We start from the raw sequence: 25,209 nt of genomic DNA on the forward strand, positions 1-25,209 counted from the left end.
CGAACAGGGCTCCGGAACGGATCCCGTTTGCATCCAGAGGTACCACTGTAATAGTGAACTACTGCTATGGAAAGAAGAGGTGGAAAGTTCCTGCTATTTTCCCTTCTCTCCTCCATAGCAACTTGGGTGAGAACGAGAGGAAGGACTCCAGTTGTCCCACCTGCCCTTACAGCCTTGACTGGGCTGACCCTACTATTAGGCAGAGTGCAGCGATGGATGTGCTTGGTGGGGGAATTGGGTAACACTAATAGCTCCAACCACTGCCCCCAAGCACCTTGAACTCGTAAGCCTTGTGCCCCCTAAACTAGGCTGCTGGCCTCAAGTATTGATCTCAGTCCTGAAGTTAAGATTCAATGGCTGATTGGGTTGCAATCTGTATGTGGACCAGGAAGGGGCTCCTTCTTATTCTTTGCATCAGATACCAAACATCTTGGGCAGCAACTCTCCAAATCCTGAAGAGTTATAGCCAAGCTTCCTGAGCTTCTCTGAGCTGTTTGTGTCGGGAAGTTGTAGGAAAACAGAAGACCTGCTTGCATTTGCAAGAGAGAATGCCACTTGTCGTTCAACGAGACTTTTATTTCAACAGATGCAAAAAGAATTGCATTTAATCATATAAAATCTGAACAGTACAAAAGGAATATTTTAAAATCAGCATATGAATAATAATACAAAAGTTGATCATAACATTGATGCTGGTGTTTTGCTTTGGATTATTACAGACGTAAGAATTAACATGCTGTACCAGGCCAAGGTCTACATAGCCAAATGGACTGTTCCCACTGGGGCTGTCAACAACCCAGGGGGGAAATGGAGCTCTCCTCCCCTTTCTGGCCACTGTTGCCAAGAAGAGAATAGGATGGGTAGCTCAATCAGTTAAGAGTGTGGTGCTGATAACTCCAAGGTTGCATGTTTGATCCCCGTATGGGACAGTTGCACATTCCTGCATCGCAGGGGGTTGGACTGGATGATTCTCAGGGTCCCTTCCATCTCTACAATTTTATGGTTCTATGTATTCAGAGACAGGTTGGGGGGGTGAGGCTAAACAGCAAGTGCTATCTTGTGGAGGAAGACCACAAAATTCCCCTTGGGCATTGTTGAGGATTGCAGATTGAAGGCAAATAACACAATGCAGGCATGTGGGAGGCAAAAAGAAGAAGTCATCTCTTCTGTGCTGGATGGCTGGAATGAGCAAGCAGCAAGGAAGAGGATGAAGAACAGAGAACGAGGCTCAGGTAAGGGGCAGCCAGCCAGTATTGCATTTAGATTGCAGAGCCAAATGGATTCTAAATTCATAAATCTGTGCTTCGACAGCTATCATGATTAGTGTTACATGTGAAACATCTTTCTATTGCTAACGGTTTTTGAACACTGGCACAGAGTTGTAAAATGTGACAAAACATTTGCAGCTTGGGACGATCCAAGGTCTTGCCAATAGCTGCTGGACTAGATCAGTAATTTAAGGACAGCAAAACCCTGGGAGAAAACATTAAGAGAGTAATGTGATTAATTTGGGGGTTGTCATAATTAAATATATGCCATGCCCCAGTAATTCTTCACTGATGAAAGAGCTCCCTAGCACAACTCATGTCAAGAAATGTGACCACAGATTGTGTTCTTCCTCTGAAATGAATGGAGCAGTCTGCAGAGGCGAGAGATCTGTGTTTATCTCCATGCAGCTGACCACACAGGCACTTCAGTCTTAATCAGACATGCATTCCAAAGCAGCCAGTAGGGTTTACTTGCAAATAAATGTTTGCAGGGTTGCAGCCTCAGCGTGGTAGAAAGAGCGTGTTGATTGTACTTGCATTTGTCAAGTTAAGGGGAGTACAAATGAAGCCTCTGTAGTACTTAGAATTTGTCTGAGAGTGAAATTGTAAATCCAGCCTTAAATTTAAAGTAACAGAATAACTGATTAAGATGACATCATAAAAGAAGGGGGGGAGTTTCTCTTGCCATGGCTTGAAAAAGAAACCCTACCAATATCCAAATCCGGTACGTCAAACATGGTCAGGACTAAAGATGCATTTCATGTCAACACACTCACGCACTTGGGATCTACCATATTTGGCTTCATTTGTAAATTAGTTTCCTTTAGAATCATTATCAGACAACTTTCATGATCAGTGTTGATGCCTTTCAACAAGTAGTTGGTACATCCAGGTAGACAATTGCACAGAGGAGGTCGGAAATTTCTGTCTGGGTAGAAAAAGAGCAGAAGCCATTTTCATTCTTCCTCCAAACGGGAAACCGATTTTAAGAACTTCCAATACCTATAAGCAGAGCTATTAAAAATGCCAGGTTGCCACACAGGTACAACAGCAGCAGTATCACTTCACTTTTCACCTAGAAAGGAAACAAAATTAAAACAATGAAAATTCTGCTTAACAGTTATACGTTTTTGAATTTTATTTTCGCAGTTTGTACGCAGCTTAATCACAATCTCTACGTGATATACAGTTTGAGATCTTCCATGAGAAAGATCTGTTCACTATACAGTGGTACCTCAGGTTAAGAACTTAATTCATTCTGGAGGTCCGTTCTTAATCTGAAACTGTTCTTAACCTGAAGCATCACTTTACCTAATGGGGCCCTCTTGCTGCCGCTGCACCACTGCTGCACGGTTTCTGTTCTCATCCTGAAGCAAAGTTCTTAACCCGAGGTACTATATCTGGGTTAGCGGAGTCTGTAACCTGAAGCGTCTGTAACCCGAGGTACCACTGTATTCCTTTTGAACGGCTCATCGATGTTCATAAAAAAGAGAGAAGACCTAATAACTGTGGCCTGGCAAGTTTGTCAACACCACCTGCCCCCTTCCTGAAGCAACTTAGCTTTTTTAGGCTTCCTCCAGACTTTTTTTTTTTGGGGGGGTATTATTCTGCAAAATGCCATTGATGCAATAATACTGCATTAGTGGTGGGTTTATACTGGACTGTCCACATGCCATTCCACATTATTAGTTTTTCTGTGATGCTGCCCCAATGTTGTTGGATTCTTGCTGTCTGGAAGGGCACTCATGCACTATAGCGCAACAAAAGCAGGCCAAATAAATAAATAAATGCCAGAATATTTGTGACTGCAAGGTTTCAACAGGAAGTTACAGGATGCACACCGACTGGAAACAAAGTAGTATAACTGCCTCCAAACTTTTGCAGGTGCACATATAAGCACTCCAACACTCTCTTGAGCACAAATCATAATACATGCATAATAAAAAGAATGCCTGGAGGGTTCCTTAAAGTGGGGCGGAGGAGGATCGGAACCCCATATATAGAGTTAGCTAGCAACATTTTCAATATTGTTTGGTTTTCCCAATAACCTTCTGGTTTAGAGCTTCCACTCAAGTAGAAATCTAAGAAAACAAAACACTGATAATGACTGCAAGAACAAAAAGATTACCTTCGTGTTTGAATCTTCATACATTTCTGTAAAACACAAAGCAAAACAAAAAACAGGAATGTTATTAATTCCTACTTGCGTGCTTTGTTAAGAAAAGCTTTTTATCCATAGATCCGAATCAAGCTTCACCTTTCTTTTTCAACCACAGAGTTACATCCAACAGGATAGCAGCTAAGACTTCCCAGGCCACAAAGCCTCCCATTGTTTTAACCATCCATTGGCTAGGAGAGCTGCTGAGCATCTGCAGTCCCAGAAATATGGCGGCAACTAAAGAAGGAAGAGGCGAGGCATTAGACCTTTCCATGATCTGGTGCTTCCAAATGGAAACTTAACACCAGAAACAGGTTGCTTTAGCAACAGGGTTGGGACATTGTTGTTGTTAACTTCAAATTTTCCTCGCAAAGATAAAATCTGAATCAAATAGGAGGGGGGGATGTAGGGGCGGCATATTGGCATCCATGACTTTGTGTGAACATTGTTGCATGAATGAGGAACACTGATACCACAGCATCTGATACCTACAAACGCATGTGGAAAAATAGCCTGTTGGAGACACACTGGCTGGTTATTTTTAATAAAAAAAATCTAGGCGTAATATTCAATACATTTCGTCCCCCAGCTACAGGACGCAAATGGTACAGGAGAAGTTTTATCACCACCCCAACCGGGTTCATAAAGTGTCCCTGAAATCCTGCCTCCTTGAATTTTTATATTTTGGGTCGTGTTTAGCTAACACCTTGCGCACGTGGAATGACTTCCGCTTGCACAATGGAAATGTTTCCACCTCTCTCTGTGCATGCCCTGCACCCTCCCCAAATCTGCTTGGGGGGGGCATTGTGAGAAAACTCCAGAACAAAATTAGGAGGCACATTAACAAGAAAGGACACAAGCCTTGTACCAGCAAAAGGTCTTCTACACAGGCGAAGAGTGAGTTGAATACTGCCCTATAAACATACATTGGGGTTTTTTGACCATTTAAAACTGTCAGGCCTTTCCACAGTCTGAAGATTCCTCCCCAGTCTACAGAATTTGCAGGACTCCCAGAAAATAAGAAGTAAAAATACAGTTATACCATTATCTCTGTAATATGGGTATACAGTATGTCCTGTCTGACTTTTGCAAACGTTAACTTGGAGCCCTTGCAACAGAAATGGCCCACTTGTACTTAGGTTTCTCTGGACAATGCAAAGCTAGAATCTTTCTTGTTCAAAACAAAAACAGAGATTCCCTGCAGCCTGATTTTGAACAGACAGTGTTTGAAGCTAAGTCATGCCAAGTTTTGCTTATGTATATTACCTGCTATTGTGTTCCATGTATCTACCTATTGCTGGAGTTTCTCAGTATGTGTCCTTAGGACTAGGGTGTTAACATTCCGCTCCAGCTGCCGACCTAATTTTACTGAGGTGGGTGGCATCTCATTCTGTGCAGCATCATCTTAGCCTTGTGCCTTTCTAGACTGCCTTCCACAGTGGGAATCGAGCATCCTACTTGTAAGTTGCAACAGAAGCACCCATCCACTTACCTGCCAAAACTTTGATGACTAATGCGTTTAGCATGTGAAACCAATTAAAAATAAACCTCCTGTTGGTGCAATGCAAAACACTGTTAGATATCTTTGCTCTCCCAAGGAGTAAACATCAGCTGGTTACATCATGCCTACTCTGTCCATTGCATTCTCCTTGTGGCGGAGCAGACTTTGAGAGGGCAGTAAGGAGGTGGAGAACTCATCTAGCACACCTATGGCTGCCAATGGGGGAAATGGAGCACAGCCATGCTGCTGTTAGCCTATCGAAACATGTTCAGAGGGCATGTGCCACTGACTACAAATTGGTGGGGTGCAACAGCAGCGAATGCTGGTGCCTTCAAGTTCTGCTTGAGGACTTCCTATAAAGTATCTGGCTGGTCTCTGCTTGAAACACAATGATGAATGAGATGGCTCTTTATTCTGCTCCAGCAGGCCTCTTTTTAGGCACACCAGTGTATTCAATTCACATTCCAGATTTGTTTTCTGTAAGTCCTAAAGGCACCGCACCAGAGCAAAGCATTATCTTTCCCAAATGCAATAGGGGTTGGTTTGTTTTTACTGTGAGCCAGAAAACAACAAGGCACTGGATGTCATCAACAACAGCGGGCCTAGCTAAAAGGCTTGAGTTACACAGCAGTGATTCTGACAATGCTGTGTAACTCAAAGCCACTTAAAGTACATCTCACAGGGAGAGTGTAAGGGAGACAGCATGCAAGACACCTACTAGTCCCTCTTCCCCAACATACATATGCATAGACACAGAGAGCTATCACACGACTGGAGAACCTGTGGACCTGTAGACATGGTTGGACACCCAACTGCCATCATCCCTAACCACTGGCCATGCTGACTGGGGATGATGGGAATTGGAGCCCAAGAACTTCTGGAGGGTCGCACAGATTCCCCAACTCAGATTCACCTTCCACATTGGGTGCCAAAAAGATCTTGCAAGCTGGCCACCATCCATGCCTTGTGCCAGGAACTCCATTGCTACTCCTGGCACACTGCACAGTTGGCAAAACACAGAGCTATGGAATCAGGATCTCATTGTTATCTAGTTCTAGAAGGGCCAAGGCCTTGCCTTCAGCCCCATTAGCTTTGCCTAATCCCAGATATGGTTGTGAACTGGTTTTGGTTGTAATAAATAACAAGATGAAAGAAAAAAATATATTAAAAGATGATCCAAAAAGAACTCCCTTAAGAGAATCAAGTCTTTTTGTCTTAAGACAGTTTTTAAAAGAATATTCCCCCCAAAAAAAAAAAATTATAAAAAATAATTCCAGTAGCACCTTAAAGACCAACTAAGTATAAGCTTTCTAGGTATGAGCTTTCGTGTGTATACACATTTCTTCAGATACTCTGAAACGGAGGTCGCTACAACCTTATAACTGTTGATGACTGTTAAGGATGGCAGTTGGTTCCACAGGGAAGGGCAAGGGATTTTTGAAGGGATAGATGACCAAAATTAGCTTTAGTGTGTATAACGGGACATGAATCCAATATCTCTATTCAGACCAGGTCTCTCCATAGTTTTTAGTTTGGTAATGAGTTGTAACTCAGCAACTTCTCTTTCAAGTGTATTTCTAAAATTCTTTTGCAATAAGACAGCTACTTTAAGATCTTGGGAAATGGAAGTGTTCTCCTATTGGGTTCTCTGTTTTATGATTCCTGGTGTCAGATTTATGTCCATTTATCCTTTGGCGTAAAGATTGTCCTGTTTGTCCAATATAGAGAGCTGAAGGGCACTGTTGGCATTTGATGGTTTTGGTTGCTCAGTGGCTATGCAGGTAGCTCACAAAACAGGTGCCAGAACTCCGGTCCAGTGAGCTCTGATTGAAAAAAAGCTCTGCCTATGAGAAATAAATGGCTAAAAATAACACTTGTCTGTATTTACAATTTTGCTCAGCACAATTAAAAATCAAGAAAACCCTATAATTTCAGTGCTTCTGAAATGATAATGGGGAAGGGTAGCTTCTGCGAACCTCCCTGAGATCTTATGATGAATATATTTTTCCTCTTCCACAGGCAGTTCTGAAGTAGCTAGCATCCAGCTGTAACTGTTCTGCCCGTTTAGCGTATAATGCTTCTGCAATTCAAGGAAGCATTTATTTATTTTTACCTCCTTAATTACATTTGATGTACTGACCGGTTATCTTGAAGAGATGGTCGGAAAAAAGCTACAGCTGGTTGAATCAAAGAGAGAATCGTGACAATGCATCCAATGACAGCATGAGCTCCTGCACTCTGTCAGAGAGAAAAGGGTATGAGTCCTATTTACGCTTTGCAAATGCTACGGAAGCCACCTCTCCTTTTGAAAAGGCTGCATCTTAATTCTTCTTGTAGGAAATCCTTGTTCGCATACAATATCCTTGCAAAGGGACCTTGGGGAGGCAAAGAACATTGTATAACGGACGATTCCCAACTGACAATTCCCAGGTAAGATCCTCCCCCTATTGTGTGGGCAGGTAGTCCCTCCCCCTACCTGGCCTGATCACCTTGGCAACGCCTCCCCAGGTGGGATTGGGCAACTGGCTGAGGTAGGCGGAGACCTCCAGGTATCCCACCTGGGGAAGGCGAAGCCAAGCCTGTGCTAAAGGTGCCACATAGGGTCCAGGGGGCTGTGCACGACCACACAAAGGGCGCCCCCCCATTTAATGTGGGGAGCGGTCATTGTATAACGGAAAAGGTAGCTGCCGACCATAAGTAGAAGTGGTCAGTCAGCTATTTCTCTGTACAGTCACTCAGGAAGGTTTGACATCTCTTATCATGCCGCCATTTCCAGGGCATTTTTAGATGAAGTTTCCTTTAAAAAAAAACAACAACCACTGCATGGACGTCAGACAGAATAGACTTACCAATCAATGCAAGCAAAAAACAACAAGAATTGTGCATCCGCCCATACTTAATTGCAGACTAATCAAAGTCTGGGGACAGGGGAATTAGGAGATGAAATGTTGATGCAGAAGCACATTTTGGTCGAGTGATCGTATTTAAATAATCCAATGTAATTAAATATCCAGCAAATTCTTATATATATATAAAAACCACTTGAATGAATGGCATAGAATGCATAACTGCAGGGCTTGCTATCTAGATATTAAGTCTAATATACATCTATTCTGGGCAAATTTAAACTGCAATCACAAAACACACAATTACAAGTAAGTCCCAATGCTGTGGGTTAAACCACAGAGCCTAGGGCTTGCCGATCAGAAGGTCAGTGGTTCTAATCCCCGCAACGGGGTGAGCTTCCGTTGTTTGGTCCCAGCTCCTGCCCACCTAGCAGTTCGAAAGCACGTCAAAGTGCAAGTAGATAAATAGGTACCACTCCGGCGGGAAGATAAACGGCATTTCCGTGCGCTGCCCTGGTTCGCCAGAAGCGGCTTAGTCATGCTGGCCACATGACCCGGAAGCTGTACGCTGGCTCCCTCTGCCAATAAAGCAAGATGAGCGCCACAACCCCAGAGTCGTCTGTGATGGGACCTAATGGTCAGGGGCCCCTTTACTTTTACCTTTACCCAATGAACAGTTCAGAAGCATGCTTGCTTATGAGTAAATATGCAGAGGATTGTGCTGAAAAAAAGCCAACACTTTCTGCACCCTCAATATACCATGTAGGTCCCTGCTGCTAACTCAGAGGTGTCTTACAGTGTATGTGTGTTGCATGTCTTGTTGGCTTTGGCTACAGGCTGCTGGCAGTCTGCTTTGGAGAGGGGTAGCAAATTGGTCCCTGCTCTTTCATCAGCCTCCTTCATCACCCTTCATCAAAGTAAGTTGTTCAGCAGGGATCTAGGCACTGTAGAAATCAAGGAAAGCTAAACTTACTTCACTCCACCCATTTGCTGCCACAAAGCTTAATATGAAAGCGATTGCCGTTGCCACGACAGTTAACAACATCATCAAAAAGTGGATCTGAAAGGGAAAGAATGTGCTTAAATTAGATTACAAACCAGTGAAAAGTGAAGGATTAACTGGTCTATTGCCATTATATAGAATAGATATGTATAAAGCCATTTTTATTTTTTATTTTTAATCCTCATTCCCCCTCACAGAACAGCAGTTCTCAATGTGGTACACCCAGGATTCCTTGGGAGAAGCCATGACAGTTGAAAGTTGAATGTTACTGCCTTAAATACCGTATTTTTTGCTCTATAAGACTCACTTTTTCCCTCCTAAAAAGTAAGGGGAAATGTGTGTGCGTCTTATGGAGCGAATGCAGGCTGCGCAGCTATCCCAGAAGCCAGAACGGCAAGAGAGATTGCTGCTTTCACTACGCAGCAATCCGTCTTGCTGTTCTGGCTTCTGAGATTCAGAATATTTTTTTTCTTGTTTTCCTCCTCCAAAAACTAGGTGCGTCTTGTGGTCTGGTGCGTCTTATAGAGCGGAAAATACGGTATATAGTACAGATGAGGCAACAGTCTCTCAATGGCCTTGGTTCCTTCTTTAAAATAGCCAATTCACTTTCACCATCTACAGGCAGAACAGGGTAAGACTCAAAAGTCTGAGGGCTTCTAGAAATCTGGGGAAGGATGAATCTTCCCGTTAAGGAAAATTGCAGCAATAACGATGAGTGCTTTGCCAAAGATACTATTTCTATTTCAGAAATAACAATATATCCTTCAAAAAATGGCAAAAAGATATTTCAAAATTTATCTGGAATGGGAGAAGACCAAGGATAAAACATAAGATACTAACAGACTTAAGAGATAGAGGAGGCTTTTCTCTCCCAGATTTGAAATTGTATTTTGAAGCAGCATGTCTTGTATGGATAAGGGATTGGATAAATTGGAAAAAGAAGAAGAGTTAGAAGTTAGATCTAGAAGGACACGACACTAGATTTGGCTGGTCTCATATTTATGGTATGGGAAAGGGAAAATACATAAAGGTTTTTCAAACCATATAATAAGAAAGTCATTAATAAGGGTGTGGGAAAAATATAAAGATCTGTTAGAGTGGAAAACACCATGGTGGCTTTCACCTACTGAAGCATTTTCACTTAAGTCGACCAAAAAAGTAAGCTAGTTGACACATAGAGAGTTATTAGCAGAAGAAGAAGGTAAACCCAAACTTAAAAAGTATGATGAGCTGAAAGACTATTTACAAAGTTGGTTACACCTTAGGCAATTAAATGAAAATTTTAAGGAAGACAATAAAAAGGGGTTTAGTTATACAATCTCCAGATTTCAAAAAGAAATAGTGGAAGAGAATGTTAAATTGTTTTTAAAAAGCATACTTTTCTAATGAAAAGTATTTCATTAGAGTGGGAAACCAAAGATGAAGAGGTTAGATCAGTTATGATTAAATGGGATCAGGATGTGGGACACAACATCCATTTTGAAAGTTGGGAAAAATTATGGAAAGTTGATATAAAATTCACAGATTGCATACTACTAAGAGAGAATTACATGAAAATGATGTGTAGATGGTATATCACACCAGTGAAAATGGCAAAGATGTTTAGGAAAGAAAATAACAGATGTTGGAGATGTAAGGAAAAGGAAGGAGCATTTTAGCATATGTGGTGGGAATGCAAATGCTTTAAAAAATATTGGGAAATGATATACAATGAATTGAAAAAAAATGTTTAAAATGAATTTTGTCAAACACCCTGAAGCCTTTTTGTTAGGTATCTCAAATCAAGAGCTACCAAAAGAAAAACGGACATTATTTATGTATGGTACAACAGTAGCAAGAATCTTGATTGCGCAATATTGGAAGATGGAAGAAATACCATCAAAAGAACAATGGCAAGAAAAGCTGATGAACTATGCAGAATTGGCTAAGCTAACAGACAAACTACGAGAGAAGGACAAAAAGGACTTCAAAAGAGTCTGGGAATCATTTACAGTTTATTTGCAGAAACAACAGAATGGACTGGATTCACTGGCAGGATTTGAATAAACTTTCACAACTTCATTTGAGTAACAGATATTTTAGAGAAATGATAAGGGGTTTTATTTTTGTGTAGGAAAAGCAGGATACGATAAATAAAACTAAATAACTCAGCAGAGGGGGAGTTGAGGGAAGTCCAGAGGAGGGAAGGGAGAATAATTGTAAATAACATGAGGAATTAAATTTGTATCGTTAATTTTTATAAAATTATATATATATATATTTATATATATATATATATATATATATATATATATGCTTTCGTAGATTTTCACGGGTACAGGAATGCAGGTTTTGGTGTCTTCGGGTGTCTTCCCGTGTAAGAGTCGGGGTGTCTGTGCGACGTTTCGACGAGGTCTCACTCGTCATCTTCAGGCTGGTGCTTTCGGCTTCTTGTTACTGGAACAGAGCTCTGTTCCAGTAACAAGAAGCCGAAAGCACCAGCCTGAAGATGACGAGTGAGACCTCGTCGAAACGTCGCACAGACACCCCGACTCTTACACGGGAAGACACCCGAAGACACCAAAACCTGCATTCCTGTACCCGTGAAAATCTACGAAAGCATATATATATATATATATATATATATATATATATATATATATATATATATATATGGCGGTGGTTGGATTGTGGTTACTGCTGCTGCTGCTGCTGCAGCATTGAACTCAGGAAAAAAACCCTGAAGATGTGCACACACTTCTATTACGATCTGCGCAATCCCAAAGCTTGAACGCGATTTTACCAGCTGAAACTACTGTAGTCCCCTGTTCGTAGGGGCCAACCTAACAGTCCTCTCTACCCAACCATGGATCTATTAATGTGCGTACCTGAAACCAAATATCTTTACCCAAGAGAGGTTTCTTGATGGATTTCTTCAAGTACCTGGCAAATATCATTCCCACACTGCCTGTGGTCATCCAAGCGATCAACATGAGGGCTCCTTAGAACAGAAGCAAAGAAAACACATGGAGACAAAGAAAAACCAAATTATCAGTGGCCTGAGGAGGAGCAACTCCAGGGAATTTGCTTCAGCCGCTCCCTGCCCGAAAATTACAAGGTTTTCATTAAGTGTTCAAGTGTGTGTGTGTGGGGGGGGAGTTTTCCCTCCTCCGTCCCAATCTCCTATCCTTTTGTGTTCTATCCTTTAGATTTTAAGCATGAAGGCAGGGGCCATCTTGTTATGTGATTGTTGTGAGTCACTCTGAGAGCTCTTTCCCATTGAAGAGGCGTTGTAAGTACCGCAGATAAATAAATGTACAGTATGTTGTGTCACACAAACACATTGGTATGCCCATCATTCTTCTACGCCAAAGGAACGCAAGAAAAATAGAACGTATATTTACTAATTAAAATAAATATATGTTTGGCAAAACTCTAGGAGCTATTCTGGAAGACGTACCATTTCTCTAGTAAACTGACATGTACTTTATTTTGTTTTTACAGGCGATATAGGGTACTGCACCACCCATGTTTATAAGGTAAAGCAGCTCTCAAATTACTCAGCAAGCAGCTCGATCCTTAGTAGGAAATGGAAAGAAGAAGGTGCCCAGCTAAAGAAGATTGGCAAGTTAAATTAACGGAATATGCTGAAATGGCAAGATTGACATTGAAATTAAGAGGAAGAGATGACAATGAGTTTAAAGACGACTGGAAGGACTTTGTTGCATATATACAGAAGCAATGTACACAGATTAATATATTAGCAGGATTCTAGAAATATTTGTAAGGAAATATGAATGGACAATAAGTAATTTTAATTATTTTTTTAAATTAAAATGGACATGCAGGATAATGATAAATCAGGTCCTCCCTTAAAGAGGGCACGTGTAGCGGTGAGACCTGGCAACCAAACCCTGTGTTGTGGGTGGGTTTAATTGAATAGCCACAACACCCAATTGGTAGGTCCCTTGATGCTGGGTTTAATCAGGCCAATGGGACGCAAGCTATATGGATCAAGGGACCTAAATATACCCATGCACGTGACCCAGAGCTTCCTCTTTTGGCATGTGCATTGGGAACACCCACCCACCTCTCCCTATTTTGGGGGCTTTGTGCTTGACCTTGCTATGCCGTCGTGTGTCGTCTATTGTTGGGACAGGGGCACGGTAGGAATTTCCCCACTTGGCTGATTGGCTGTTGCCATTTGGGTTTCGCCTGCCACGTAGCAAATCGTCACAACTTGTAAGGTTGCGGACAGGCTCTGGTTCAGGTGATAGGGATGGGAGAATGCTCTTGCCATCCTTATGGTGAAGGGTACTCCATTAAAGGAATCCAAAGACTCAATGGTTTGGTCAACCCATGAGAGGGAGTTGTGACCGTGCCTGAGTCCAGGGGGACATTTGGGTTGCGGAGTTAGCCCGTTCCCGGCTTTCCACTCATCCGGGTGTTCACCCTTGGCTGACCTATGCTGGTGCCCTGGGTCAGCGCTACCTGCATGGCAGGGAACTAGTCGAACCAGAGCCTATGCAACCAGTCACTTTCTGTAATCAAAGTTGTGGCCCAAATTCTGCCAAAAACCAAAACCAAAATTTGAGTCATGTGTGAATTTATTGAGGCGGGAGGTTTCTGGGTCTGAACACGCATTGTAATTTATTTATCGCTATCAGAGCTTGAGAGGAGTGACAAACAAAGACACGAAGCAACTAATCCATCCCTACTAAACTAGGCTCACTTAAACATGCACGGAATCTACCCACAAGACCAAGACTCACCAGGAGCATCTCTCCCAGGAGGTACTGCAAGAGGTGGAATGGAAAGAAGAGACTTTGGGACTCCACTCTCAAAAAAGTTACTTACCATGAGCTTTGATTATCAAGGGTCTCGAACTGGTGCCACCTACTGCTGCAAAGCTTGAAATGTTCACCTTCTGATCAGTAATAAAGGGTGTCCTGGGATGCTTCCGTATCGTCCCTCCAAGTGTTTTTGTTTTTTTAAAAAAGAAGAAGAACTAGTTATCGCAGGGCCTCTTGTTATAAAATGAATTCCTGCATGAACAAAGCTATCAACAGTATTTAAAAATCAACAGGTCTCTGTAGTCAACAGGTCTCAAGTATGCAAGAAGGTTCTGTACAGGCAACGTTAAGGAAGATGACTGGGTCTTCCTTTTTATTCAAAATTAAAACAAAACATATTATCCAGAAACATATCATCCTTATTCCCCCCCCCCAGTTTTCCTCGCTCCCCCCCTCCACATATTGGAGTGATAAAAGCCTTCCAGCTATCATAAGTAAAGGCATTTGCTACAATTAGGCTCTTTAAGCCTTGAGCTCCAGAATTCTGTATGCAGTTGCTCTTGTAAATACTGTCCCCATTTCCAGTTTCTTTGTGGAACTCACCATCAGCGTGAGATGGCCCAAAAGCCAGAAATACGTAGTACAAACTGTCAGTGCTTCTTGCCTGGGTTGATATGGGGTTTCTCGAAATGAAAGAACACCTGATAATTCCCTCGCTGAAGGATGTTGTCAGAACGTCCACATTACCCTAAACACACACACAGCAAAGTTATCTGTCACAGTCATTTTGACCATTATACATAAACTTATAGAAACAGACACAGTAGTAATCAATAAACTGATAATAATCAAGTAAAATAATGTGATGCTATTATAATATCTCTGCCTTTTCACCTAATTGCGAAATACAATCCACAATTGTGTGTATCTGCCTTCTTCCTATAATAAAGAGCTAAAAAGGGATGAGTTTATACAAATCCTGAAGATTCATCATTATTGCACCTCAACCCCCCTGAAAAGAAAACCTATATTCTTTCCCATTCTTTGAAAAACCCACCACTGCAACTCAGGAAGAAAAGGCACTATTCCCTTGTGCTTTTCCAATTTGACTAGTTTGACTAGCATTTCCAGCATCAGACAAAAGGATCGAACTCTGTGTGTTTCCAGCATAGGCTTCAAACTTACTGACTTCCCTGAAAGGGATGGTTGTCATCTAATCTTTGCCCTATTAAGCAGAGATCAAATCATTTCAGCCAATGGGCCTTATGACTGCAAATCCCACTGCCTGCGGCCAGTGTTCCCAGTCTGGCATTATGATGAATTTGTATTGTTTTATTGACTGTGGATTTTTTTTTATGTACACCACATAAAAACATGAATTACCGTATTTTTCGCTCCATAAGACACACTTTTTCCATCCTAAAAAGTAAGGGGAAATGTGTGTGCATCTTATGGAGCGAATGCAGACGGGAGGCTCTGCTCAGCACTCCCTTTAAAGAGCCGCGTGAGCATGTGTGCGGCTCTTGGGGGCTTTTCCCCGAGGAGGGAGAAGGGCAGCCCGTCAGCTGGCTTTTCCGCGAGGTGGGGGAGGGGACCGATGGGCTGCCCTCAGTCCCTTCCCTCACCTCCTGCAAAAGCCCCCAAGAGCCACGCTCCTTTTAAAGAGTCGCACGGAGCGTGTGTGTGGCTCTTGGGGGCTTTTCCCCGAGGAGGGAGAAGGGCCGGCTCTGTTCAGCACTCCCTTTAAAGAGTATTTTTTTTCTTGCATTCCCCCTTCTAAAAACTTGGTGCATCTTATGGTCAGGTGCGTCTTATGGGGTGAAAAATATGGTGAGTAAGTGGTGTAGAAATGCCTTAAATAAATAAATACAACTTTTAAGGAGGAGAGCTGTCGTCCAATAAGAAATCATGGGGTACAGGTTTCCCACACTCCTGATAGTTTCACACATCATACTTTTAAAAAACGAAGGTAGCAGAAGTCATTTCCAGTACCAGAGGCCTTGGGCTGGGACGGCTGCGTCCAGTTGAGAAGGCGTGTTGAACCTCTATGCGATCCGTTCCATTCTTACCACAGATATAAACATCATCATCTCCCTGGGAAAAGATACACAACAGTCTCCCGTTATTCAGAATGAGTGCACGCTATATTTGTTTATTCTAATGTTACTAGCCCACGGGAAATCTGCCAGTTTAGCTAAGGGTACCTTACGTCCAGGTGTACCTGGTTTGAGTATGGGATGCATATTGCAGAAGAAGCAGCCTTGACGACAATGAATGGAGGTGGGGAAGGGGAAGGCAGGTATGTGATCTGGTACCCTGGAAAGCCACTGCCATTCAGCCTAGAGAAAACTAAGCAAGATGGACCAATGGTATGATGGTATTTGGCATCTTACGATGTTCCTACATTCATGCTTGCTCTGGGGTCCATAAATGCTCTATGATTTCATAACCACAGGGACTGCTTGTTAAGTTGTGGGTGAACATATCAGATGACACAGCGATTCTTCAACAGCTCTTGTTTATTCACAGGCCAGAACAGAACTGAACTGAAGGGTTCAGCCAGCCTGCTTATATAGAGCTCCACTGCAACGCAACTGTAACACTTTCTGTAACTATCCAATCACTGAACACTTTCACTCCCTTATTTGCATATGTGGACCTGAATGACAACTATCTACAGTATCCCCCTGCTGGCCCAGGGTGAGAACTTCAGTACATAACACTGCTGACTTTCAGCGACATATAGCGCAATACAAATAGTTTTTCTTACTTGTGTTTTTTTAAGGGTTGCTTAATGTTTAGGGTTTTCAAAAAAAGCGCTTTCAATTTTTGCAAGAATTAAAATCTTGCAGATTTGTATGCAGAATCAATGCAATGTGAACACCAGTGAAATTCTATTGAAAATGACACAATTTTAACTTGTTCCTCTCTTGTTACCTTTAGCTCAACAATACCTTTGTCATGTTTGCTGCAGCTAGGGCTACATTTTTTAAAAAAATAATTGTGACATGGCTGCAAGCTCTGTACATTAAAGTAATATAGTTAGACCCTAAGCATCTTTTTTTAAAAAAATAAAAAATCATTCAGTATCTCACCATTATCGTGTCATCAGAAAAGGCAATGGCTACATATCCATCTGAAAGTCCACTTATTTCAAATTGGAAAGCATTGCTCCCTAATGCCGCGGATGACATGAAGTAACAGTTTGGGTTGCTTGGGCTGCAGCCTGCAGGGTTACTGAAACAGAACTTGTGTTTGCCACACCCTTCCTCTGTGGAGATCTGCAAGGAAGAGTAGATCCCATCAACCATCAGCAATAAACATGGCTGTTAGTTATTTTTCTAAAATATTAATTCCACCTCTAAGATAAGACTATGTTCACCTGTTTAAAAGTACATGATAAATAAATGGAATCCTGTTTGCATGTCTGGTCAGGGGTACATGTAAGTCCCAGGTAAGTCGATAGATTCATTGCAACCGTAATGAACACACTACACACAGAGACACACACCTGGAGTGCATAAATGCTGCCAGGCCTTTTTGCATTTGTTTTTAGCATGCTTTCGATACGCAATCCTTGTGTCATTTCCACTGGAGGGATTCTCGGAGTTTGCCAAACTTACAGCACCCTTTACAGCACAATTCCATACGTTACCTTGAAGCAAGCCTGGGTATTGGACACAACGACTGTCCTCTCCAAAAGAAACATATTCAGGTTACTACTGACATGGAAGAAATGGGCTTGGATGAAGCGGGAAACAAGTCGTGTTAAAACAAAATGCAAAGATCAAATACTTACTGTTGTGGAGGAGACGGTCTGTGAAAGAAAAGAACATTGGTTACATTAAAAAATGGTTAAGGAAAAGGAATTTACTTCTCAGCTTTTCCGTCAAAAATCCTGGGATTGAGGAGGAGATTGTGAGCTACCTATATTGTTTTAATTGTTGTAACCTGCCCTGCCAGGGAATAAATGTCAGGGGAGTGTGTATGGTGTTAAGTTGTGAGTGAACATATCAGACAACACAGCGATTCTTCGAACAGCTCTTGTTTATTCACAGGCCAGAACAGAACTGAACTGAAGGGTTCAGCCAGCCTGCTTATATAGAGCTCCACTGCAATGCAACTGTAACACTTTCTGTAACTATCCAATCACTGAACGTCACTTTTAATCCCTTATTTGCATATGTGGACCTGAGTGAAAACTATCTACAGTATCCCCCTGCTGGCCCAGGGTGAGAACTTCAGTACATAACATATGGCACTTGTTACTCTATATGTCTGTATCGTACGTATACGTTGCTGGTATTTGGCCTTCAGAGATGTGGGTTACAGTCAATGTAGTTTTCAGGCCAAAAAAAGGTTGGTCTCTTTTGTGCTTATGAGTGTGGTCCCCCCCCCCTACAGTTTTCAGCAATAGAATGTTTAAACTATTGACATGACCTGGTAGTCCTTACACCAAAAAATAAAGTTCTCTAAGAATAGTTTAAATTAAATGCACGGTATTATTATTACATGCTTGTAAAACAAGATGGCCAGTAAACCAGATTAAAACTTACTGGAACAAGTGGTGAACTGGAAGACACGAGAACTTGACTTTGAACTTGAGTCCAGAATACCGAAAAATTATAGACCGCTGTTGCTCTGAAAATGGTGGAATACACAGCATGTAAATAATTTTAGAAAGCATTGACCACATACAGCCAACCAATTCTTCTAGATTGCACTATTCTATTTTTCAAATATAAAATTTGATTGTTTATATAGCCTGGAATTTGTGGATTTAACAGCTTCAGTCTACACTGTTAATACCACCACCACCCACCCTTTACCCAGGGTGAGTTATAACAACTTAAAACTCAGAATCAAAAACAGTTAAAACAGATTAAAGTCAAGGGAATTATGCATGCTGCTTATTGTTTTCACTGCAGCAGTTCCCAGTGCCAAAGAGCCAAGCCACAGTGAAATTTAGAAAAATGCTTGACCCTTCTGCAGCAGAGACATGGATTCTTGTAGCCAATCCCAGCAGGATGTAGGCTTCCTAGTCTAGTATACATTTACAACCACTTTGGGGGGAATTAAGGCATTAAGAAGTGCTGCTCCCTTATACAGAGAAAACAAGTCTGTACCTGAACTCAACGTGCCCTACACCAGGAGCAGCAATCCAAATTGCTGTTATGTTTTGCTTCTTTGCCTTGTTTGTGTGACTCAGGGAAGAATTCTACAGTGGGGGGAAAGAGAAAGAAAACCTGAGGCAGAAGGAAATCAGGCACATTTCAGATGCTAAAAACAACTCAGAACTGTGGGCCCATGGAGTCCCTTGATAAGCTGGGTGATTACAGAGAACCATTCCCCACCAACTTTCATTGCATACCCTTCAACTGTCCCAATTTGAGCGGGACACCCTAGGCTTCTGATTGGATCCCAGAATGTCCTGTTTTTTGGTTCAGCTTTCTGGTGTGAATCAGCCGAGCACCGGACCAAAAATGCTTGTTTTTTTATCTCGATCTCTGGTGCGAGTCAACTAACTCCTGTGAGAGATCGATATTTTTTTTAAAAAGGAGTGTCCCAATTTTGATTAGCAGGATGTTGGACAAACAAGAACCATGCTGGCCTTGTAAACAAAATACAGTGGTACCTCGGGTTACATACGCTTCAGGTTACAGACTCCGCTAATCCAGAAATAGTACCTCAGGTTAAGAACTTTGCTTCAGGATGAGAACAGAAATCGTGCTCCGGCGGCGCGGCAGCAGCAGGAGGCCCCATTAGCTAAAGTGGTGCTTCAGGTTAAGAACAGTTTCAGGTTAAGAACGGACCTCCGGAACGAATTAAGTACTTAACCTGAGGTACCACTGTAATGCTGATATCGGGGTGATGGGGAAGTGGAGCAGCCTGGCCGATGGTATGATTAGTCATGCTGGAGGAGATGGGAAAGTGTCTCCCACTCCTCTAGGAACACAATTTTACACCCCTGCCAAGATGGGGATCTTGTGGCCCTCCAGATATTGTCGGGCTACAACACGCACCACCCCGACCACTGGCCATGTGCTGGCTGAGGTTGATGAGAAATGAAGTTCAGCAGTGCTCAGAGAGCCAGAGGCCCCTTTTCCCTTATAGACAACAAAGATACACTCTCCTTCTTCCCATGGGGTTGCTCTCCTGTGGAACTGGAAGGGGAGTATAAGACATACAGAGTCTCAGAGCTGCTGGGTTGAGGACTACAGTCATACCTCGGGTTGAAGTAGCTTCGGGATAAGTACTTTCGGGTTGCACGCTGTGGCGACCTGGAAGGAGCGCATTAATTCCGGGTCTCGCAGCTCGCGCATGCGCAGATGGTCAAAATGATGTCACGCACATGTGCAGAAGTGGTGAGTTGCGACCCGCAGACGCGCGGACATGGGTTGCGTTCGCTTCTGGATGTGAACGGGGCTCCGAAACGGATCCCATTCCAGGCTGCACACCTGAAGGACCAGGTGCGCAGCCTGGGAGTCATTTTGGACTCACAGCTGTCCATGGAGGCGCAGGTCAATTCTGTATCCAGGGCAGCTGTCTACCAGCTCCACCTGGTACGCAGGCTGAGACCCTACCTGCCCGTGGACTGTCTCGCCAGAGTGGTGCATGCTCTAGTTCTCTCCCGCTTGGACTACTGCAATGCGCTCTACGTGGGGCTACCTTTGAAGGTGACTCGGAAACTACAGCTAATCCAGAATGCGGCAGCTAGACTGGTGACTGGGGGCAGCCGCCGAGACCACATAACACCGGTCTTGAAACACCTACATTGGCTCCCAGTATGTTTCCGAGCACCTTTAAAGCCCTAAAGGGCCTCGGCTCTGTATACCTGAAGGAGCGTCTCAACCCCCATCGTTCTGCCCAGACGCTGAGGTCCAGCTCCGAGGGCCTTCTGGCGGTTCCCTCATTGCGAGAAGCAAAGCTACAGGGAACCAGGCAGAGGGCCTTTTCGGTAGTGGTGCCTTCCCTGTGGAACACCCTCCCACCAGATGTCAAAGAGATAAACAACTACCTGACATTCAGAAGACATCTTAAGGCAGCTCTGTTCAGGGAAGTTTTAATGTATGACATCTTAGTGTAATTTTGGTCTTTGTGGAAGCCGCCCAGAGTGGCTGGGGAAACCCAGCTAGATGGGCGGGGTACAAATAATAAATTATATTATTATTATTATCCAGAGGTACCACTGTAGAGCATTTTAAGCCCAGGAAAGAGCATTGATGGTTGGGGGGGGGGGTTTAGAAAATATCCATCTCTTTCTACCAACTGAGGCCCATTGCTGTGATTGCAGCCCCGTCTTCTTCCTTCCTTCCTTCCTTCCTTCCTTCCTTCCTTCCTTCCAACCACATGTATTGTGGCGAGGGTCAAAAAGAACCATGAAAATAGTTCTGTACACCCAAGACACCTGCAGAGCTGCTGTTTGCCCAAGTAGCATTCCCCACTCCGCACCTTTCACAGCCAACTGCATTTGAAAACAACATATACCTTTAAAACATGTGTGGGGAATCTTTTTTGACCTTCTAGAAGCCCCATGCCAGTCGTGGGCAGAGCAGGAGACAAAGGTGGGCAGAGCGATGAATGTCTACCATTGTAGAGCAGTCTAGGCTCTGCATTCACGCCTCTCTGTCCAGAAATGCCAGAGGCATTATCAGATTTCAAGGACACATTTCAGCCAGACAGAAATATTCAAGGAGGAGGTAGCCTGAGGAGAGTCCTGAGAGCCAGATAAAGAGGCCTTGGGAGGCCTAAAGTTTCCCATCACTGTTTTAAAAGCATATGTGGTAGGATATAGCGTGGGATTAGCTCTTCAGACAAAAAAAACAGACTATCCCCGATCATCTTCAAGGCCATAGGATAGTTCCCTCAGTTGTATATGAGTCTCTGCTCTGCAACCAAAGCTTGTTTTTGCATCGCAAAAGCTACTAACAAAAGAATTACACAAGCCCAAGCCACATAAGTTACACATACCTGAATGTCATTGCACGCAAGGCCTTGCGAGTTAGGGTCTAGGATTCGAAAATGTCCCACAGCAACATCGCCTCCAACTGCTCGGGCCTGGAGTAAAAATCCCTCAAAACTGGAATCGCCGCTTGCCATAAGAGATACTGAGTAGGAAAGATGTTGTAAAAAGTGTCAGTTTAAATGTTTTGCCACAACAAATATTAAGGGCAAAAAGCAACAACAAATGAAAGTTGCATTTATTACTACCATCACTTCAGTGTGAGAACCTACAAGGGCTGTGTACACACACCAGGGTGTGTCAAACAGATCTGATTTTAATTTGTGCACTTTTGTCTGCACCCGAGTGCTTTCAATTCAAATCTATCTTGATGTTTCCTGTCCACACTAGTAGGGGCTGCTTGATGAAATGTATTTGTGTTCTGTGTTATTCTCCCCTGCCTTTAATGACCTTTCCTCAAGCCCCCAAAATTCCAGACTAGGGATCTGTACTCACTCAACTCTATCTCTATCTCTCTATCTCTCTATCTCTCTATCTCTCTATCTCTCTATCTCTCTATCTCTCTATCTCTCTATCTCTCTATCTCTCTATCTCTCTATCTCTCTATCTCTCTATCTATCCAGTGCATTTTTCTGGAGGAATGCAGGGGTATGCATACCCCTAAACATTTTGTGAATCTTTGTACTTTAGTCCATTTACTGTATTTTCCCCAATTTGAACTGTAAAATGGTGATTTTCTTCAGTCAAAATGAGAGTACACCTAAACATTTTTTAAAGAAAAAAATGACTATCTATCTATTCATCCATCCATCCAAGACCATATAACATCGGTCCTGAAACACCTACTTTGGCTCCCAGTATGTTTCCGAGGACAATTCAAAGTGTTGGTGCTGACCTTTAAAGTCCTAAATGGCCACGGCCCAGTATACCTGAAGGAGCGTCTCCACCCCCATCGTCCTGCCCGGACACTGAGGTCCAGCACCAAGGGCCTTCTGGTGGTTCCCTCATTGCGAGAAGTGAGGTTACAGGGAACCAGGCAGAGGGCCTTCTTGGTAGTGGCACCCACCCTGTGGAACACCCTCCCACCAGATGTCAAAGAGAAGAACAACTATCAGACTTTTAGAAGACATCTGAAGGCAGCCCTGTTCAGGGAAGTTTTTAATGTTGGATGTTTATCGTGTTTTTAATATTCTATTGGGAGCCGCCCAGAGTGGTTGGGGAAATAATAATAATAATAATAATAATAATCTCCACCCCCACCACCACTACTATTATCCCTCCCTCCCATGGAATATCACAGTAACAAACTATAACCAAAGCCAAAATTTTGAACACATTTGAAAGTGGGCAAAATGGTCTCTTTAAAAAACCACACCTTATTTTTTTATCTACCACAAAACAGCACCCAGCCCCACCAGGTAAAAAGCCTACTAAGTACTGCCTCTCTAGGCTGGGCATGCAGAGATATGAGTACCTCTGATCTCCACACCCTCCCTTCCACCACAGTGTGGCTCAGAGAAAAACAAACTGTACATTTCACAGACAAGCACACATGGCAAAGTATTTTTTTTTTAATGCCTGGATCAGGTCCATTGTGATTCAGCTTAGCTTTATTCGTAGATGGATAACCAAGTGTCTTAGGGAAAAGAGCCAAGTTCAAAGCAGCTGGAGGGATACAAGGTACCGATCCTTTCCCTTGCTGGAAGAGAATAAGTATGTTTGGTTTTGGTTTTTCACCCATTTGCTTTCTAAACTCCTGTGCTAAAGGGGAAAGATAATAAGTTACAAAAACATGTCTACTTCCTTTATAGCAAACTGTAATGTGATTGAAATAGGAAACTCTTTCCAGAGGACAAAGAATCCTTTTGTCTCTGACGACTAATCCATGTGATCATGTTGGCCAAAGATGACACACTTATCGCAGCTCTGAGCAATGATCCAAAAGGATCTAGCATGGCATTCAGGGCTCCCCCCCCCCGCCCCCGCTCCAACAATCATTCCCAACAGACTGAGATTGTCAAAAAAGGAGAATCTAATGTGAAGGGCTACAGCAAAAAGTGGGGCAGAGGGCAGGGAGACATGGCATCAATGCATATACATGCACACCCACAGAGCAATTTGGATCCTGTTCATTTCACATTTGGGCTTAAACCAGTGATAGAGAACTTTCTGCCCTCCAGATATTGCTAGATTTTAATTCCCATCAGCCCCAGCCAGCATGGCCAATGGTCAGGAATGACGGTCACAGCTATTTATGGAGTGCAACAGATTGCCCATACTTGGCTTAGAGATAAAAAAGTTATTTAACTAAGGTTTGATGTTAAACAGAGACATTGGGGTGGGCAGGGAAAGTGGGAAGGAAGCACTTCCTACAGTGGACCTTTGACATCACTTTTGGTTTACATCGCAGTCAACAAATGGTTCTGAATTCACCTATAATTTCATCTCCTGGGGCAAATGAAGTTTTGGAGGTGGAGATGGCATATGGCGGTGCAGAGTTCTGTGCAATGTGTCCGTGACCAGGAACCATAGAGCCACAAGCCACACTGATTTTTCCATTTGAGTAGCCGAGGACTCCTGAAGAAAACGCTCCCCATAAAAGAAAGAAGCTAGCCAACTTTTCCATCTGTGAAGAAAGCAAAACATTTGAAACATTTAAGTGAGGATAACAGACGATTGCACAAGCAGGCTTAAAGGCAAATGGGGGAAGGATATCTCAATATCCTCTGTTATGGGGGTGGAGAACCTGCAAGCATCATGGTCAATGGCCAGTGATGATGGGATTTGCAGTCCAGCCGCACCTTGAAGGCCACAGGCTCCCCAGCCCTGCTCAATTGCTTAGACTTTTGCTAAAAATTAAGCTTAAAGGAAAGACACTTTCAGATGATAAGCCACAGAATAACACATTACTTCAGACAGCGTATATTTTGCATCCATGAAGATGAGGAGATTTCACTCCTCCCATATCCAAGAATCTGCTGATGTGATCTGCTGATTCTCCAGAGAGGAGGGGGCAGTTTCTGCTCCCTACATATTCCACTCCAGCCTCACATCAAAGAGAGAGAGACTGAGTGTTAGAGAGAGATCGTATGTATAGATAAGGTTGCTGCTTAGAGCAGCTGCAGACACTCAGTGCAGTTCAGCATTTTTGCTTAGACCTCATTTAGCTCTGTACATAGTTGTGTATTATAGTTGTAGCTAGAATAAAGAAGATATTCTACAGAGCTGCTCTCCGAGTCGTTTATGCTCTGCTATACTCTGCTATACTCTGCTGTGCGACGACTGTCTTCTTGTTGGAGTGAATCCGGTGCTCGCAACTCTAAGCTGTGAGTCCACAGCACTTTGACCTGTTCCTGTGCAGAAGGTGGTCTCTGGAAGTGCTACCCAGCTCGCCTAGCCCAGTCGGGCTGAAGTGTATGAGTCCAGTTGGTGGCACTGGCTCAAGGGAGATGCTGACAGAAGATGCAGACAGCAAACGCCTATGTATTCAGTCAAAGTTAGGCATTTTTACTCTGTTATAAACTGCTCTGGCATTTTTAAATTAGATGGAGACATAGATACGTTTAATAAATAAAATCAAAATGTTAGTGTACTAAAATTATATTGTTGTTTCCAGTGGGGGAGTTAGGCATGTACTTAAACCTCTGCCCCTAATATTTTAAAAGTTTTAAAACTGATTAGCTTTGGATGACTCAAGA

At 43.0% G+C, this 25,209-nt stretch overlaps 1 protein-coding gene across 2 annotated transcripts in view; it reads right to left on the reverse strand.

Annotated features, from left to right (window-relative positions):
* Positions 1-555: 555 nt before the first annotated feature.
* Positions 556-25,209, reverse strand: part of LOC309535108 (putative ferric-chelate reductase 1) — a 29,583-nt gene continuing 4,929 nt past the window's right edge. Inside the window, exons 2-17 of one of the 2 annotated variants that reach the window (XM_082227904.1) lie at positions 23,945-24,137; positions 21,520-21,656; positions 18,675-18,766; positions 18,105-18,189; positions 17,348-17,365; positions 16,644-16,829; positions 15,541-15,642; positions 14,152-14,296; positions 13,613-13,726; positions 11,644-11,756; positions 8,747-8,833; positions 7,068-7,165; positions 4,919-4,977; positions 3,526-3,663; positions 3,397-3,422; positions 556-2,343 (exon numbers count right to left, since the gene is read on the reverse strand). In XM_082227904.1, coding sequence (XP_082084030.1) covers positions 2,254-2,343; positions 3,397-3,422; positions 3,526-3,663; positions 4,919-4,977; positions 7,068-7,165; positions 8,747-8,833; positions 11,644-11,756; positions 13,613-13,726; positions 14,152-14,296; positions 15,541-15,642; positions 16,644-16,829; positions 17,348-17,365; positions 18,105-18,189; positions 18,675-18,766; positions 21,520-21,656; positions 23,945-24,137 — 1,683 coding nt within the window. In that variant the 3' untranslated portion in view covers positions 556-2,253. The remainder of the gene's footprint in view (positions 2,344-3,396; positions 3,423-3,525; positions 3,664-4,918; positions 4,978-7,067; positions 7,166-8,746; positions 8,834-11,643; positions 11,757-13,612; positions 13,727-14,151; positions 14,297-15,540; positions 15,643-16,643; positions 16,830-17,347; positions 17,366-18,104; positions 18,190-18,674; positions 18,767-21,519; positions 21,657-23,944; positions 24,138-25,209) is intronic. The other variant, XR_014221018.1, reaches the window with a different exon arrangement.

This window comes from Podarcis vaucheri (genome assembly GCF_965113315.1).
Source record: "Podarcis vaucheri genome assembly, chromosome: 6".
Classification (NCBI taxonomy): Eukaryota; Metazoa; Chordata; class Lepidosauria; order Squamata; family Lacertidae; genus Podarcis; species Podarcis vaucheri.